General features: G+C 43.9%; 1 protein-coding gene across 1 annotated transcript; it reads left to right on the top strand.

Moving 5' to 3' along the window:
* Nucleotides 1-2,428: 2,428 nt before the first annotated feature.
* Nucleotides 2,429-17,177, top strand: LOC308332832 (PDZ domain-containing protein 7-like; the record flags this gene model as incomplete). Its single annotated transcript, XM_080788939.1, has 16 exons — nt 2,429-2,603; nt 3,182-3,319; nt 3,974-4,148; nt 5,156-5,332; nt 6,902-7,049; nt 8,756-8,816; nt 9,492-9,711; nt 10,719-10,891; nt 11,276-11,425; nt 12,107-12,189; nt 12,935-13,026; nt 13,812-13,903; nt 15,101-15,172; nt 16,013-16,603; nt 16,820-16,920; nt 17,034-17,177. The coding sequence occupies 16 exons, from the start codon at nt 2,429-2,431 to the stop codon at nt 17,175-17,177; spliced, it is 2,592 nt and encodes an 863-aa protein (XP_080645065.1).
* Nucleotides 17,178-17,763: the final 586 nt, after the last annotated feature.

Genomic DNA, 17,763 nt, shown 5'->3' with positions numbered 1-17,763 from the left:
GCGTCAGATGACCAGTCATCACCAGGAAAGTCCCACTGCCAATTAGTGGACCCTGGCCCCTTGCATTTCCGCCAAATAGTATAATGTTTAAATATTGGGAGGCCAATTTCGCTCACATCTTTCTGTAAGGCGTTTTATCCGGCCATATAAATGAAGTAACAATCCAATCCAATTGTTTAAAAAAAAAAAGACAAAGGCAAACAAACTGGGAGATTTTGGAACAGGTATAAAAGTCTTGGCAGTGAGAAAATCTTTATGGCATTGATGTGACCAATCATTGATAAAGGTAATAACTTCTGAGTGAGTATAGTACCTAATTTGAATGGAAGAGATTGTAAAAATGTCTGGCTCAAATGGGTACAAATTCACTTTTATCCCAATTGATTGTGTATCCTGCATCCTGCCTGCCTGCCTGTCTGTGCATGCATAAGTAATGAACATCGCAAAGCAATTGTAACATAGGCCTAATTCATAACAGCCTATATGTCTGCCAAAAGTATATGCATAGCTTTTGTAATGTTTTGGGCTACATGTAAATTAGGCTACAAAATGTTTCTGTCCATGATCATGGCGTGAACGTCACGCAAAATGACTGGCACATGTGCCATCCACTTAAAAGGTAGGAAACAGTCCACCAATCAGTAGAGCTGAAAGGCGGACCTTTGTCAGTATCAGAAATGTCTCAGGTGCACGAGGTCATTTTACACAACATGGACATGGGTAAGTTTATGATTCACTTTCTTCTTGTATTCGTATTTGCTCTAACTTTTCAGTATATATGCCTACTTTGTTGTTGAAGCCCATCTCTTTGCATAGGCTCTATCTCCTTAATAGTTTATAGCATGAAACAAGTTAACAACATCTCTGAAATAATTATCTAATATGGTTTATTTGTAAGGGAAAGTAAAGTGTATTTCTGTAAATGTTACACGAAATGTGTAGGGTTAAACAATATCAGATAGCCACTCGTTTATGCAGGTATAGGCAGGCTATTCTGCTACGCAGGCAAAGTTATGTGAAAAGGAGTAAAGCACAAATGGCCTACCAAAAGTTACATCGGCCAGGCCATGATAATTGTTGTAAATCTAAAAATGTTTTACAATGTTGAAATGATGCAAGAAGATAGATCGCAAGCTTTCAGCATCGCTGTCCTCGGTGCTGAAAGGTAAAGACTTACTGTAAGTCCCATAGCCGGGAGGGACGTTCGCGGTATGATTGGGACTTGGGTTGTCGAGGGGACAACGTCCTATTCCAGCATTTCTTCTCTTCTATAAGTAAGAGAGCTAGTGTAAAGTACATTTGAGGTTGTTAAGGCTTCGGTGGAAACTATGAGCCAATGTACACAACCCCGCAGTCATTTTGACATGAAGATAGATGGGCTAAATTGATCTCAACATGTCCTTCTGGCCATGGGGGTTTCGACTGTGCCGAAAAGCCACGAGGGGAAGCCCTACGTGACGTCACGAGGGCACACCGTTATCACGCATCGGGTTAAGTTTAGTGGCAGGTATGGTATCCATGGTTTCGAAAACCATGTGACATCCTGAAGATAAGTGGGTCAGGCTGTGGAAAGTGTGCATTAAGAAAAGAATAATAAGGATTCCAATAATAATAATGAGTCCATCTCTGGATTGCTAGTGGGAACATTCTTGCAAAAATAAATAGTTTCTACACACTGTATAGAAAGTAGCTACAGTTACATACTAAAACATGCTTGAAATGCCTCACGTCACGTGTACACACAGGTACAAATAAACATATCAAGTTGTACTAGAACTCGATCTGTTTATTTTTATCTGTGACGTAGACAGGTGAGTGAGATGCACCATGGACAGGAATGGACCAACGAGTCACTCCAAGGAGGCAGAGAGTCAGCCATCATGTTACAAAGCAAGCTGCACTGGTGAGTGAGGGTCCCTCTGCCACTTCCTTTCAGGAAAGGCAAAGAGCATCATCAGTGAACCGTGTTTACCTTCCTTTCTATCTAGTGTTGAACACAAAAGTATTGGTATCAAAATGTACTTAAAGTACCAAAAGTAGAAAGTAGCCTACGCATTATGCAGAATGTATATATTTTTTTTTTAAATAGCAGATCTACGTTGCGAATGCGACAAATTGCGATGCAAAATAGCTATTTTCAACTGGCATAAACGTAGGGCTGAAGTGGTTAATGTATGTTTTGTAATTATAATAACAATTTACAAAGCAACGAGCGACTTTCACGCTTAGTGGAGTAAAAGTATAACATTTGTCTTGTTGAGATGTAGTGGAGTAGAAGTAAAAGTGCAGAAAACTATACTTTTACACCAACGAAGCACTTCATCCTAGAAGAGTAACTTCTTCTCGTCTGCTGCTCTAGTCCCCTCCGTCCAGCGCTGAGCACGTGGAGGAGGAGTGCGTGTGAAAGGGGACCCGGCGGCGGGCCGCCATGGCTCACTCATCTGAGCCGTCGTCGTCCCGCAGGGAGACGGCCCCCGGAGGGACACAGGGGTCACACACGGCTACGCGCAACCTGCTGCGGAAGAAGGAGCAGCGGCGGCGGCATGGAATCCGATCCTGCTCGCCTATGGGCAGGGTCATCCTTATCAACTCTCCTGTGGATGGTAGGGAGTGTCCCTAGTATACTGTTTATGATGTGATGTTGAATAGTTCAGTTTCTATTCTGACATCAAAGCCAAAGTGCAGTAAAAAATGACTGATAAATGGGTTTAAATTAAGTGACTTTCAACTGGTCGGCCAAATGAGATAACGGCGTATAAGTGATTACATTAATTGTTCTTGAGGTAAATGTTTATCCCCCAAAATCAGTCTAATTTGACCATCGGGATACATAAATAAGTAGGTGAATACAAAAACGTAGTTACTGAACTTTGGCTTTGTAGGGCATATCTGCTCTACTGGGCATTCTCACTCGCCTTCATCAACTGTTTAATGTAACAGTTATACACTCGTTCAGAATGTAGCGTTATTGTATAGTATAAGCAGCAAATACAAAGTAATACTAATAGGATTGCACATAGCAGAAACAAATTAATTGTTGATTATTGGTTTGTCACATGCATTTCACAGCACATGGGGGCATTGGATCTTTGCTTGATTACTTGACATATAAATAACATTGTGTTATTGATTTATTTGAACGTGGTTGGCATTACATTGACATGTTGGTTGTGGCCCTCAGGTGGAGACGAGAGCGAGGACATGCATACGATCACGGTGGATAAGAGTGTGGATGGAAGGCTGGGCTTCAGTGTGCGCGGAGGCTGTGAACACGGCCTCAGTATCTTTGTCAGCAAGGTGGAGGACGACAGCACGGCAGGTAAAAAGAAATGAGAGGAATCAACATTGTCAGAGCATACCTATTTACACTCACTTCGACAGTGGGTGCTGGGCCAATGAGGCAATCATGGAAGGAGGCAGGAGGGCACCAAACCATCTTTCGACAAAGGATTTACTTTATTGTAGGACGTTTCGATCTCACAGGATCTTCATCAGGTCCTTATAAACAACAGATGCACACGTTGTTCCAGCACTTCCGTTAGCACTCAGATTGAGTCCCTCCCCCGCTGTGTGCCACCCCCACAAACGGCAGGTGAGACTCATTACTCCTGAGGAGCTAGGACTGTGACAGCCAGAGTATACATACTGTATATAACAGATACAATATATACTGTATATATACCGTTTACAAAATATATCTTAGCATTTTAAAAACTGTTTTATAAACATTTTTTTACAAGTTGAGACTACCTGAAATTCATGTGTATTAAATATATCAGTGTGGACATAGACAAGGCTCTTATTTATCAACGCGGTGTACCTGGTGTATAATAAGGGCCTAACTCCACTGTTCTCAAGGGCTCTTTTCAGACTTCAACAGTATGTGTGTGTGTGTGTGTGTGTGTGTGTGTGTGTGTGCGTGCGTGCGTGCGTGCGTGCGTGCGTGCGTGTGCGCGCGTGCGTGCGTCTACAGAGCAGGCTGGCCTGTGTGTGGGGGACAAGCTGGTGGAGGTGAACGGCATCAGCCTGGAGAGCATCACCATGAGCAGCGCCGTCAAGGTGTTGACGGGCAACGACAGGCTGAGGATGGTGGTGAGACGGGTGGGGAAGGTGCCCGGCATCCGCTACTCCAAGGAGAAGACTACCTGGTGAGCAGGGTTCATCAGTTATGTCCGTACATGGACAAATGGGTCCGTGCATGGCAAGACAGTTTGGCCTCATCCGTGGCAAATTCTAGATTTAGGTTTTACACACCATTACAATGCTCTTATTTTGATCATGAATGAGTCCCTATTACTGAAGAATATGTATGACACTGATTTACTATGGCACTATGTATGGCACATTAGGAGTCCACTAGGGCAGCGGTTCTCAGACGTTTTATTTCCAAGGAGGACCCCTATAACTCTCAGAGTTACAGACGACACCCATAATCGTCAGTTAGGGATAGCTCTTTATGTGTTTGTCTACTCATTTTGCACCTCTGTGGCACTGAGCCCTGAGAGAGAGAGAGAGAGAGAGAGAGAGAGAAGTAATGAATTTAACTAAATTCATCTTTGACGCGTTCTGCATAATTCCAAAAAACGATGCAGGTGGAAGCATTCAATTCTTGTACAGGCAAACAGTGGTTCAGTGGTGGAAATAGTACTCAATTGTTTTACTTACCGGTAAGTAAAAGTATCAATACTGCAATATAGAACTATAAAAGTCCGGAATTCAAAATGTACTTGAATAAAAGTACAAAATAAGTTTAAAAGTTTAAGCCTTTATATTATGTGCTATACTAGCACCTAATCAAAAGTAAACTGTCCGTGCTGCTCCAGTGTCATCTCCTCCTTCTGCATCATGTGATGCACCGTACCACTTGAGGCGCGTTGGTAGACTCCCTTTGTGTTTAAAAGTTGAAACTTTGAAAATAGCAGATCACAATGCGTCGCGATCCGACACATTGTGAGCTGTAGATCGGCTATTTTCAAATGGCCGAAATGTATATAAGGGCTGAAGTGGTTAATGTATATTTTTTGTAATAATAATACCAAATGTACAAAGTAACTAGTAACTAAAGTTGTCAAATAATTGTAGTGGAGTAAAAGTACAATATTTGCCTCTGAAATGTAGTGGAGTATTTTACTTAAGTACAGTATTTTCTCCCTAGGGTGGATCTGATCCAGAGACGCATGGTGGTGGAGGAGAGTGGCCGAACGCCATCAGATGCCAGCGCAGACAGCGCTCTGCGAAGGATTGTCCACCTCTACACCACCTCGGACGACTACTGTCTGGGCTTCAATATCCGCGGAGGGAAGGAGTTTGGTCTGGGCATCTATGTCTCCAAGTAGGTATAACTCCAAACATAAAACAACTTGAGCCAGCCGAGCCATATATTATTCTGTTCATAATTGTATAGATTTATTTTATCTGGTATACCGAAAAAACAAATGGCATAGTTTTTATGCCACGATATCACCCCAGATTGTGAGTAAAGCTGAAACTTGAATGGAAGTCCTCCACTTATTTTAAGTATTTCTCTCCAATGAATCTTACATTGATGTGCTTGTCAAACATGATAAGCACATGCTTCAGTCAGAGAGTAGAAAGGAACAGAATTAAACAGACTTGAATTTGTGGAACAGCACCACTCGTACTGCCACCATTTTGGTGCAATGAATGATTTCACACAGGTTTGTTGAAGTGATTGATCCATGCTGCCAAGAAACAAACATGTATATAACAATTATATAGGGTACCCCAGTGGCTCATCCAGTAAGAGTGCATAACTTAGTCCTTAATTCCTGCAGTTGGCCCGGTTTGGAATTGACCATCGGCAGCCCCGATGATCCCGTCTCCCTGTTCACTGACACTGTCTCTATCGAAATACAGTAGAGATGCCCAAATGTTGGCCTTCATGCGATTGTAGTATGTTTACTTTTTGAGTTGTGCAGCCACTCCATTGCCCAGCAATGTGTGTCCCTGCAGGCTGGCTGGGTCCCTGGCTGAATCTGTGTCTCTGAGTCTATCCGTCCCAGCACGGAAATCACTGTTGCGCGCGCGCACACACACACACACACACACACACACACACACACACACACACACAGGCCAGGGGGGAGGGCACCACTACCAGGGTACAGAACAGTACCACTAAGTTCAGACGGGTCTGATTTTTACTTTTACAAAGCTTAGGCTTTGGTTGAGTTTGACATTATAAAGTTTAATGTACTGTACTAGAGCTGTGCCTGTTGTAGCCTCTACAGCGGTGCCTGTTGGCCACTGCCCAACGATGCAAGTTGGAAATGCATGCCCCACCCAGATATTATGGGTCTGTGTCCCTTTTATGCTCATATATGGAGTTCTTTGTCAGGCCCAAATATGGAGTCTATGCAGACGTCAGAATGATGTCCAGAGCCCGGGCGGTTCTGGACAACCGTGGGTCCGACCGACTCGACACCGGGCACTGCACCTCCTGTGGTGGTGTGGAACGTGTGTGTCCATTTTTTGAAGTCGGTGCGGCGATACAGACAGAGACTTGGTGCATTTATAGTTAGATAGTTAGATGACATTGCCAATTATACACACTGTTTTACACAGTTGGGCAATGAAAGCTGTTTCTCTGTTAATTTAATAATATACTATATTTATATTAATTTCATACATAAATATAGCTCAAAGTGCTTTACAGAGCAGAACAGGGAAACAAAAAACATAAAATAGGAATAAAACGAGCGAGCAGTTAAAGCAATTAAACAATAGCAAAGAACATGAAACAGCAGCAGAACAGTGAGTACAAGAATAGAAACTCAACTAAAAGCAAGAGTGAATAAGGTGGGTCTTGAGTTGTGCTTTAAAGATTTCTACACATGGTGCCATTTCTAGGTTTATCTTTATATCTGCTTCATTCTGTCAGACTGGACCCAGGGGGCCTGGGCGAGCTGAACGGGATCAAGATGGGCGACCAGATCCTGGCAGCCAACGGCGTGAGCTTCGAGGACATCAGCCACAGCAACGCCGTGGAGGTGCTGAAGAGTCACACGCACGTCATGCTGACCATCAGGGTGAGCTCTATGCACATGCACACACGCCATTTTGGGAAAGAACTTGGGCCCCTTGCCTACTTCCATCACAGGTGTTACCGATGATACTAATGAAGGCTCTGTTCCATTCTGGTCAAACTGAGTCAGGGTGCTGCTATTGTGCATGTTAGCTCACTGGAAACACTCTGCCACACCAGTGTGTCTCAAGTCACTCTGCCACATGGGTCTCAAGTCCTTGACCTTGAGTGGGTTCCATTTGTACTCTCAGAGTTATGGGGGTCCTTGAAGTGAAAAAGATCCACTGTATACTAAATGGAACAGAGCCTTGATTAGTGTCATCACCTTTGGAGGAAGTAGGGAAGGGGCCCGGAAGTAGGAAGAGTTGAGGCCTATTCATACAGTTTTAGGTGATAAGGTGACCACCGAAAACTACAACATGACGTCACGCCACGGTGGTAAGCGCTTCACCGCTCACCGCCTCACCCCGTCCCCATCCCCTCCCAATATTTCTGGCAGAAGCCCTTGACGGATGATTTCACCCTTCTGCAAATGTTTGTAGCCCGTAAAGTCTGGTATTAGTAATTTCTGAGACACTTACAAATAATGTGTGCCTACAGTATGAGCAAATAAAGACAATCTTTGTTTTATTCTTTAATAGAATATACTTCTATTAATAATCGAGTTTCCATTTTGATAGATTGACTTCATAGGAATATGAAGCCCTTCAAGAAATCCCATTAAAACTACATTGTAGAATGCAGAATGCTTAGCTTTTTCTTGTTTCTTTAGTGTGTGGTCAGAAGAGTCACACCTTTAAGCCTTCATCACAAACATTGTCCTCGTCACAGTTGAGTGAGTTTAGTGCGGGGCTGCTTGGTGTTAATGACCGGCTGAAGAGGGCGTATCACATTCCACAATGACCTTTTGTGTTCGCCGCACTCTATTACACACTGTTATTAGAAAGCATGTCTGTGTGAGAATCTATCAAAGGTTTCAGTTTAAGTGAGCTTACATAGATTAGCTCGCAGGCCTATTCTATATGCCTTTCTCTTCATTTCTCCCACATGCAAACACAGACATATACATTTATGTCATGTGTACAGTATATGTTATTCCACTGCTGTGTGTGTTACTGCATGCCTGAGAGAGTGGCGGCTGTGTGGCTGGGGCAGACAGCTGGCATGCAGTTGTAATATTCCTGCGGCCACTTTAGTTGTTGGAGCTTGGGTTTCGCCCTGTGAGAAACAGCCAAGCCGTGTGCATTATTCACCAGGCTGCTGGGATCAGGTGGTGATCAAAGCCATAGGCGCGTCGTTTTGTGCGAGTTTATTGCGTCCATCCTTTCCCGTTGCCGTGCCCCACATGGAAAGGGAAATGTTGTAAGTGAGACCTGCAGTGGAACTAGAAAGCAGCCCAAAGTGTTCAAAGCTACCCCATGAAATCTTCCTGTGTTAATTCAACTCTGAGAGCACGTGGACCCATAAAGGTCCATGTGATTCCATTTGGACACTCATTTGGTCACATTTGGTCAAATGAACACTTGGGATTTCACAGTGTCATGAAATGCCGCACACTCCTGAGGTGAGACGAGGAACAGTAACATGGCTTTAGGCCTCTGTGTGGTTCTAAGGTTACTCTTTATCAAATATAGCCATCCCATAAAAGTTTTAAGGTCTCTACTTACAGTACTGTATCTCATTTACATATCTCTGGTCATATCTTCACAGGAGGCAGGCAGATACCCTGCCTATAAGGAGATGGTTGCAGAATACCGGTGGCTCAACAAGTGTATGTATCTGCATTTTGGTCTCAAGTGTCATTTACCGGTGTTACATTATCTGGAAATCTCCAAGACTCTAGCTTCAGTATTTTATATTGTGTGTCCGTGTGCATGTGGGAGTATTTGACCAACCACTTTATGTGTGTTCTGGTGAGTGACCTGTGTGTGTGTGTGTGTGTGTGTGTGTGTGTGTGTGTGTGTGTGTGTGTGTGTGTGTGTGTGTGTGTGTGTTTGTGTGTGTGTGTGTGTGTGTGTGTGTGTGTGTGTGTGTGTGTGTGTGTGTGTGTGTGTGTGTGTGTGCGTGCGTGTGTGCGTGCGTGCGTGCGTGCACGTGTGCGACAAATTCTGGACATGCCATTTGATTTGGGAACAAAAGTGGTAACCAACGTGTGTATGTTTTTAGAATGTTTCAGAATTCATAATAATAAACAGTACGGTTATATAAACAATGCCTGCCCTAAACACTCCAACTGTCGTGAAATGACAAACGATTCATATATGGCTACTAAGCATAATGTAGCACACTAGAAACAGCTGATCTACAAGCTCACAATGTGTTGTGAGCTTATGGACACCAGCACGCAACAAAGTAAAAAATCAGGCATTAGACAAATGGCTCTCATTTAGCTAGCGAACTAATAGCTACAGAAAATGTCCATAAGGTTTTTTCTCTTTTTCTTCAGTGGCCAACGGTGCACAGTGCAAGTCTTCCTCCCAGGGTTCGGACACCAACTCGTCGGCGTCCTCTCTGTCGTCCGAAACGCCGGTCAGCTCTTTGAGTGGTCTCTCCCAGGTCATGTTTCCCCCGAGCCTGCCCTTTGGCTGCGAGATGGTGGACGTCTGCATCTCCACCGAGGACCACGGGTCAGGGTTCACTTTGAATGGAAACCAGAGCTCGCTGCAGTACTAGTGACAGTGCTTGTACAATAGGTTGAAAGTGTTTAGAGGAGCGTGGTACAGCAGTCCTTACCTCTCACACACATACTGTAGGGCCATATTTACACCGGTGCCTTATCCCTAAACTTTTGTGTCTTTTTATTTCATTCAAATGGCCGAAATATATATATAGTATAAGTATATATAATTGTAGTAAAAAGTACAATATTTGGATCCGAGATGTAGATGTGGAATAGAAGTAAAAGTGGAAAAAAAAGTGAAATTGGAAATACTCAATTAAAGAAGGTACATATTTGTACCGAAATATGCCATCATTGCCATGCGACGCAATTCAATTTTCAAATGAGTTTCATGCATTTGAAAACTTGAAATGGGACATTCTGCATAATGAGCACTTTTACATTTACATTTTGATGCCAATGCTTTTGTAGTTTTAAGGTCCCTGCACACTACCTCCTTTTTCTGATTTTTTGCAGCTTTTTTTCGAAAAACGCGTCCAGTCCACAAGGACCTTAACTTGAGTATTCACTTAGTAAGAGACCACACCTTCGCTCAAGTTTAACAGTTTATTGACTGATAAATGGGGGGAGGAGGGAAACCCGGGATGGGTGAGACTCAGGGTGGGGGTGTAGTCTCGGGAGAGGACGCCATGTATGCTCGCTCGGAGAGCGGGCGTCTCTGCTCCGGAACTGCCCGGGTTCCTGAAAGAGAAGGAGAGAAGTGTGATTATGGAGATGGCGGTGGAAGGGGTGGATGGAGGGATTGTTCTAGACCACGTATAGGCAGTGAGAACAGGTAGATGTCGGCGCACAGGTGTATTTATACTGTGGTGATTGTGGCAGGATTGGCCAGGTGATAATGACAGGTAGGTGGGTTTGATAAGGAGGGGAGTGATTGATAAGGAGGGGGGAGTGGTTAAGGTTGAGCGGAAGGAGGCCTCTTCTCCCGAAACTGCGTTGTATAAATACAAACTTCCCTTCAAATTCTCACCACTGACGTGTGATTTTGTGCAGGTCTGATGCAGTCAGCCAGGGTGACACCAGCCACAGCCTGGGGCCCACAACCCTCCTGAAGGACACCGTGATCGGCCGCGAGGGGAAGGAGAACCACAAGACGGCCGTGCTGATGGCACTCAGCAGGCCCAGTCGGCCCATCAGCAGATCACAGAGCCAAGTGACCGTGGCAGGTGAGGATCCAGGGCCCCCGGGGTCTGTATCTGTGTCAATAGCAGAGGTGGTGGGAAAAGTAAAAGCCTGCAGAATTCACGATGTACTTGAGTGAAAGCACAAAGGTATAATTGGCATCAATATGTACGTAAGTTGTAATACCGAAAGTAAAAGTACTCATTATGCAGAATGTCTCATTTCAAGTTTTCAACTGTATAAAAATCATTTGAAAATAGCTATATCTATACCCCACAGCTGTTGCCAGCTCAAGTTTTGCTTCACAGAAAAGTGGAGCTAAATTGATTCTCCTGTGGTCGCCTATAAAATGTCTGGCTTTCATTGTGTTAAACTTAATGCCAAACTTCATACCCCCCCCTCCCCCGCCGACTCCTGTCCCTCCACAGAGGTGAAGCAAAAGCAGAAGAAGGAAAAGAAACAGAAAGGGAAAGATCCTGCACAAAAGAGCACCCTTCAGCGCTCCAAGACCTTTGTCAACTCGTTGTTCAGGAGGAGAGACACCTCCAGGGGGCGCTCAAAGCCCTTCTACAACAGTGGTACTGCTTTCCCCACATAGTATTCTACAAATTACCTCAAATATGGAATTTAAACTGTTTCATTCCAGTGCTGAACAGGCTTAATAGACCACCCTTATAATGTATTTTCCCCATATTGAAATTCAACCACCAACCTGAGCAACTACCTGTCACTACCTATTTAAAACTATCAGCGCACCTTTAAAATTCCTCTAAATGTGACATTAAAATGCAGTACTTAAAGAATGCTCAGGTTCATTCAGCTTTTAGTACAGCAATACAGATTCTTTTGTGAAAATAAATGGCACCATAGTTTTCACAAGGTTACACAGATGGGAATGTTTTATTTGTGTATGGGGGTAAGGACCAAATAAAATACAGTCGTTAACAGAATTATGTCGTTATGTGGCCAAAGTTGTGAATAGACAATGACATGTAGTGATATCATGTTGGTATAAGTGACTGAGAAGATTGTTGCTGCTGCTGATTATGCAAAAGACAATGCATGCAATCAAAACTCCATCATAGAGAAATTCAATTCAATGTGCTGAGAGATAGTCATAGTCATACACACATCATAATCATATGAATCTAAGTCTAACTTGGTAATCCCTGTGTGTGTGTGTGTGTGTGTGTGTGTGTGTGTGTGTGTGTGTGTGTGTGTGTGTGTGTGTGTGTGTGTGTGTGCGATGCCAAACCCAGAGATGATGGGCGTGGTGGAGGACATGGCCCGCCGCCTACTGACTGAGGAGGAGGTGATCCATGTGATGAAGACCTGCCGCAGGGTAATGATTCTGGCCCACACCAGTATACATAGACTATACATACTGTAGGAACACTATAGGAAACTACAATGTTGGCTCCACGGTCCTGGTATTTATTTAAAGGTTTAGTTAAAAGTTGTTCACTGTCTGACTGTGTGGAGTTTGCATGTTCTCCCCGTTAATCTATAATTAAGCCTTGACTGGGAGCTTTACCAAGTTGCAGTGTGCAGACTTCTATTTTTTATATTGCCCTAGGGTAGGTACCCTAACAAAAACTATGCAGTAATCCCGGTCCCTAAAACTCCCCGTATGTGGTTCAGTGGTTCTCAAAAGAGGGGTCCAGGGACTTTAGGGGGTTCTAAATTGACCGTTACAAGTCTGCAACTCTGAACATTTCTGTCCATTTGTACACTGTCAGTTAAGCGGGGCGCTTGGAATGTACAAGTCCGAGCACCACTGTGCAGCGTTCAGTAGAGGTGTTTGGGTTGAAGGTGTCCTTGTTGTTCCATTGCAGTACATCGCACAGCGTTCAGTAGAGGTGTTTGGGTTGAAGGTGTCCTTGTTGTTCCATTGCAGTACATCGCACAGCGTTCAGTAGAGGTGTTTGGGTTGAAGGGTCCTTGTTGTTCCATTGCAGTACATCGCACAGCGCGTTCAGTAGAGGTGTTTGGGTTGAAGGTGTCCTTGTTGTTCCATTGCAGTACATCGCACAGCGTTCAGTAGAGGTGTTTGGGTTGAAGTTGTCCTTGTTGTTCTTCCATTGCAGTACATCGCACAGCGTTCAGTAGAGGTGTTTGTGCACAACCTTCTGGCCGTGCTGGACAGGCCAGAGAAGCTGCTGCTACTGAGGGAGGTCAGGTAAGATGAGATGACCCAGGTGGGAAGGAGGAGGGGACAGTCAACACGCCATTTTGGAAAGAACTATGATACTATCATACTAATGAAGTCTCTGTTCCATTCTGGTCAAACAGACTAGAGTCAGGGTGCTGATATTGTGCATGTTGGCTCACTACATTCTGCTACACTCCATATTTCCAGGTTCCAAATGGCCCTGTACAGATCTGTAACTCTGAGAGTGTACAAATGGAACCAAATGGACCCGTAAAGGTCTATTTGGTTCCATGTGTAGTTTGTGTACACTCTCAGGGTTATGGGGGTCCTTGAAATAAAACAAGTTTGAAAAATAGGAAGGAAGTAGGGATGGGTCCCAGAAGTAGGAAGAGTTCTTCTGCATTTATTATCCACACAAAGGGACTTTTACACAACAAAGTTTTATTCAAAAGATTATGACTAAACTAAAATCTAAATGCTAAGTGCTGTCAAAATCAAAACTATGTGTAAATGTGTTTTGTTAGCCTTGGGTTCAAAACCCTGGAGGGGGGCGGGCGCACAGGTTGGTGAACCAATAGGATCCACCGCCTGTATTCCCCGGATTTTTCATCTAGAGCAGAAATCACACTGGCTGGGGCAGGCTAGACATGATTCAACGTGAGTTATGAGGTTGGTCAATATAGGGGGGCCAACAGGAGGGGCTTGAGGAGTTTTCACCATTATGACTTCATATTGATTAGCTACTGTAAGACAAGTTTTACATTGTAAGAGAATGACTGACTTAGTGTTTTTTTGTTTGCTCTGTTCCTCAGAATGGTGGTCTTTCCTGATGACCTGGGTGATTTCAACAAAATTGTGGCTCCGTTTGAAGTAGAGGCTTATGATATCCTCAAATATCGTTCACGTAAGGCAGATTATATAAAAAATGCAGGACAAAGGTTTTTCCTTTGCCTCTAGGGAGTGCGCATTCAAAGTTTTACACAAATCGGTGCAGTTATACTGTAGGTAAAAACATGAATCGGCCTGTTATAGCGCCACTATGAGGCTGATTTGAACATGTTCAAGTGGCATTTCTTCTTCGGCCTACTGGGAGGAATGTCATGCACAATTTCATGGGAATTGCATGCTGTGTTAATTGATTTGAGGCATTTTCTTTCAAACGGTGCATGCACTCCTGCAAACTTTTTAAGCCAATCTTAGCCAATCAGGTTGGAGTATGAAAAATCTAAAAGACCTGTTTTGTTTAATGCCTATTATGAAACTATGTACCGATTTGCGTGATGTTTGGACAAAATATGTAGGTGTACTGTCAAAGAAATGTGTTTAGCAAAAATAACAGGCCCATGTGGCCCATTATGTGAATAATTTGGGGCAGAGGTTCTGCTCTGGTATCCAAGGAGAGAGTGTGCTCAGTTTCGCTGCGATCAAGCCAATGGTGCCGGAGATTAGCTGATCGCAGACGGACACACGGACGGACAGGGTGCAAAACATAGTCTCATTAATAGGGTCAGTCAGTTCATGTCAGTTTTCACATCAATGTAAATGGGCCAGAGTTAGCCGAAGCTAAATTTCATCTGTAGTAGTCTCCCTACTCTTCCATTTAGACATTTGGACTAGAGTAGACACTGGTTTGGGTAGGACACCTAGTGGTTGACATGTAGTACTGCATTAAGCTCCTGAGTGCTGGAGAGGCTGGGATAATTATGGTCTTGGGTGAGCGTGATCGGAGCAGGAGATGTTTGGTTTCCCGCATGGCAGACTGGGGAAATCCCAGGTTAGACATAAAGGTTATGGACTGCAACTCCATTGCAGTACCTTAAAAATGAAACGCAACAATGAATGAGTGAGTGTGTGTGTCCATGTGAGTGTTTTAGTTGGAATTAGTTAAATAATAATAATTATTATTATTTTCCTGTTTTCGTGTGTGTGTGTGTGTGTGTGTGTGTGTGTGTGTGTGTGTGTGTGTGTGTGTGTGTGTTTGTGTGTGTGTGTGTGTGTGTGTGTGTGTGTGTACACGTGTGCCTGGATGTATACAGTATGTGCGCACACGAGACACCTACATTCCTACATACGTACATATGTTTTCTCTATTATCTTTTAGTCAGAACACCTCCTCTTCGATCCCCAGCATCAGGACGAGTCCCCAAACGGCACCTCATCACTCCCATTCCCGGTCAGCTTCCTTTTGCATTATACACTTATTTTCCCCTGCATGTCTGTGATCTTAAGTTTTGTCATTATGTTATGTCTTTGCAGCTCAAATTCTGCTTTGTTTTGGTTGAATTGGAACATGCTGCAGTTCTTCACGGTCCCAATAAACCACCATGGTTTTGGTTGGCAACATAATGTTTTTTGGTTAAAATTATAGTCTTTATATAATCTTGCTGCGAATCACTGGCAACCGTGTTGTGAAAGCAATGATTTATATACAATTTACTTCTGTAAGTAAGGACAACACAATGTAATACATCAAATGCATCAAAATAGTCATCTAGGACCATAAGTAAACTAAGAACTCATCAGTCTAACAGTATAATATTCAAAGAAAAATCAATAATCTGTAATACACTCACGGCCATGATATGTCAAATTATACCACTATTTATGGCACTCCACTTCACATCGGGCCAATAACACATGATATTATCACGATATGCCACGGCATCTCATGTATTTATTCGTAATTAAATAGTATACTTGATCAAGTCCATCTTGGAGAAATTTTGTGCTGAATAATAATTAGCACAAAAAGGTTTTTATGTGGCAAATTAGAAGGTATTCATGCAGTAGTTTATCACCAAAGATGACTTATTTTCTATCAATTTCAAGGAGATTTCCTCAGCATTCCTGAGCCAATAATTTGATGACTGGCGGAGTCTCCGGTGACCCGGTCATCAAATGATTGGCTTAGGAATGCAATAAAAACACATCCATGGGGTGTGTAATTGATAGAAAATAAGTATTCTTTGGGGTGTGAACTATCCCTTTAATGGGACATATCTCCTTTGTGTAGACTACCAGGGAGGCTTCGAGCTCCACAACGCGAAGGAGGTGGAGAAGGAGAACCACCTGCATGATGAGCTGGCCAAGCTACGTGTGTCTGGCTCGCGGCTGAGCAAGGAGAGACCCCACACCTCCCAAACCTTCACCCCTCTGCTCGACATCCCCGTGGACGGATACGACGCCGACCACAGAGACCTCCGGCCCCCCGCCGCCAGGCCCACGGTCCCCAACTGGCTGCTCGCCCACAGCTCCGACTCGCACTCCCTCCTCCGCTCCGACATCGGCGCGGTCGGCTCCGTCCACTGCGACGAGGTTTCGTTGCACTCGTCCTCCGGCAAGTTCCTGTCGGAGAGGGGGAGATCCCCCTTTAGGAATGGCCACTCCAAAGGCAAAAACGGAGAGGGCGGTAAAGAGACGGTGTTCACACTGCCGAGCGGCGCTCACAGGACCCGGCCTGCGGTGACGCAGGTGTTTCATTCGATCCCTGAGCAACGTACGAACGGCCATCCGGCTTCCACCGAGAATGGACACAATGGCACTGGCCCGGTACAGGAGTACGAGCTCAAAGCTGTCAACATCTCCAAGACCAAACAGTCATTGGGTACAGTACTTATCAGCAGGCTAGCATTGCATTGCATACAGTACCGGTACACTACATTTAGCAACTTTGTATATTACCTACATATCTGTAAATTTCTACTATATATGTATATATATATATACAGTTTTTATTGAAGTTGATAAATATACTAATAAAAGAACAAGAAGCTGGTTTCCCCATTCCTTTAATGAACCAGTGTGTGTGCTTTTGATCTAGGCATCAGTATATCTGGTGGGATAGAGTCCAAGATTCAACCAGTGGTTAAGATAGAGAAGATCTTCCCTGGAGGAGCCGCCTCCACTTGTGATGTCCTAAAGGTTGAATGACAATCCCTTAAACACATTATGCTAGAGATGATGTGTATTTTATTATTTGTGGTTAACTGTTAAGTCTATTAGCCATTAACATGTCTCTCTCTTCATCTCCACAGGCTGGGTTTGAGTTGGTGTCTGTGGACAGGGTGTCCCTACAGGGGGTCACACATCAGCATGCTGTTGACATAATCCGCAAAGCCTTCAGCAACAAGGCCAAAGATCCCATGGTGTTCATGGTCAAAGTTCCTAAAAACCCCTGAACGGAGACGGACTCGACTGTCACAAACACTTTGTTGGAGACTGAAAGATTCAGTCTGTATTTAGCTTTTGTATTTTAGAGTTCCCAAAGCCTGAGAAGCACGGGGATCATACAGGGACCCAAAGACACTGAAGTATTCTGGTTTTTGCTTCTGTAATTTTGCCACAACAGATTGGAAAGCTTGGTCATGTTACCGTCACACAAGTACATCCTCACAGCGATGCTCAGCATTATAATCGGGTATGAAGAGCAGCAGCTACTGAGGTGACCAAGTTTGTCTGAGGCAGCAGACCAATGCGGGAGCTCTCATAACTGCAAGGGCTTGGAGGGCCCACAGAGGCGAGTGTTGTGGATAGTATGGGAAGGTTTTCGGTACGCAGCATGAAGGATATGGCCAATGAAGATTTGGGCCATACTAAAGACAATGAATAGTAAAAAAAATTAAAAGAAAATACGTAAATGATGGGGAAACACTAACAGAAATGACCGTGAGCTGTGTGCCCAACAAGTATACTGTACAATCCTGAGAAAACACAACCATTGTGTTCCTGGGACTAGTATTTGTTTGTTGGGTCACTGCAAAACTG

This window comes from Protomyctophum bolini (assembly GCF_963924005.1).
Source record: "Protomyctophum bolini genome assembly, chromosome: 18".
NCBI classification, from domain to species: domain Eukaryota; kingdom Metazoa; phylum Chordata; class Actinopteri; order Myctophiformes; family Myctophidae; genus Protomyctophum; species Protomyctophum bolini.
This window is presented reverse-complemented; position numbering and strand designations above follow the sequence as displayed.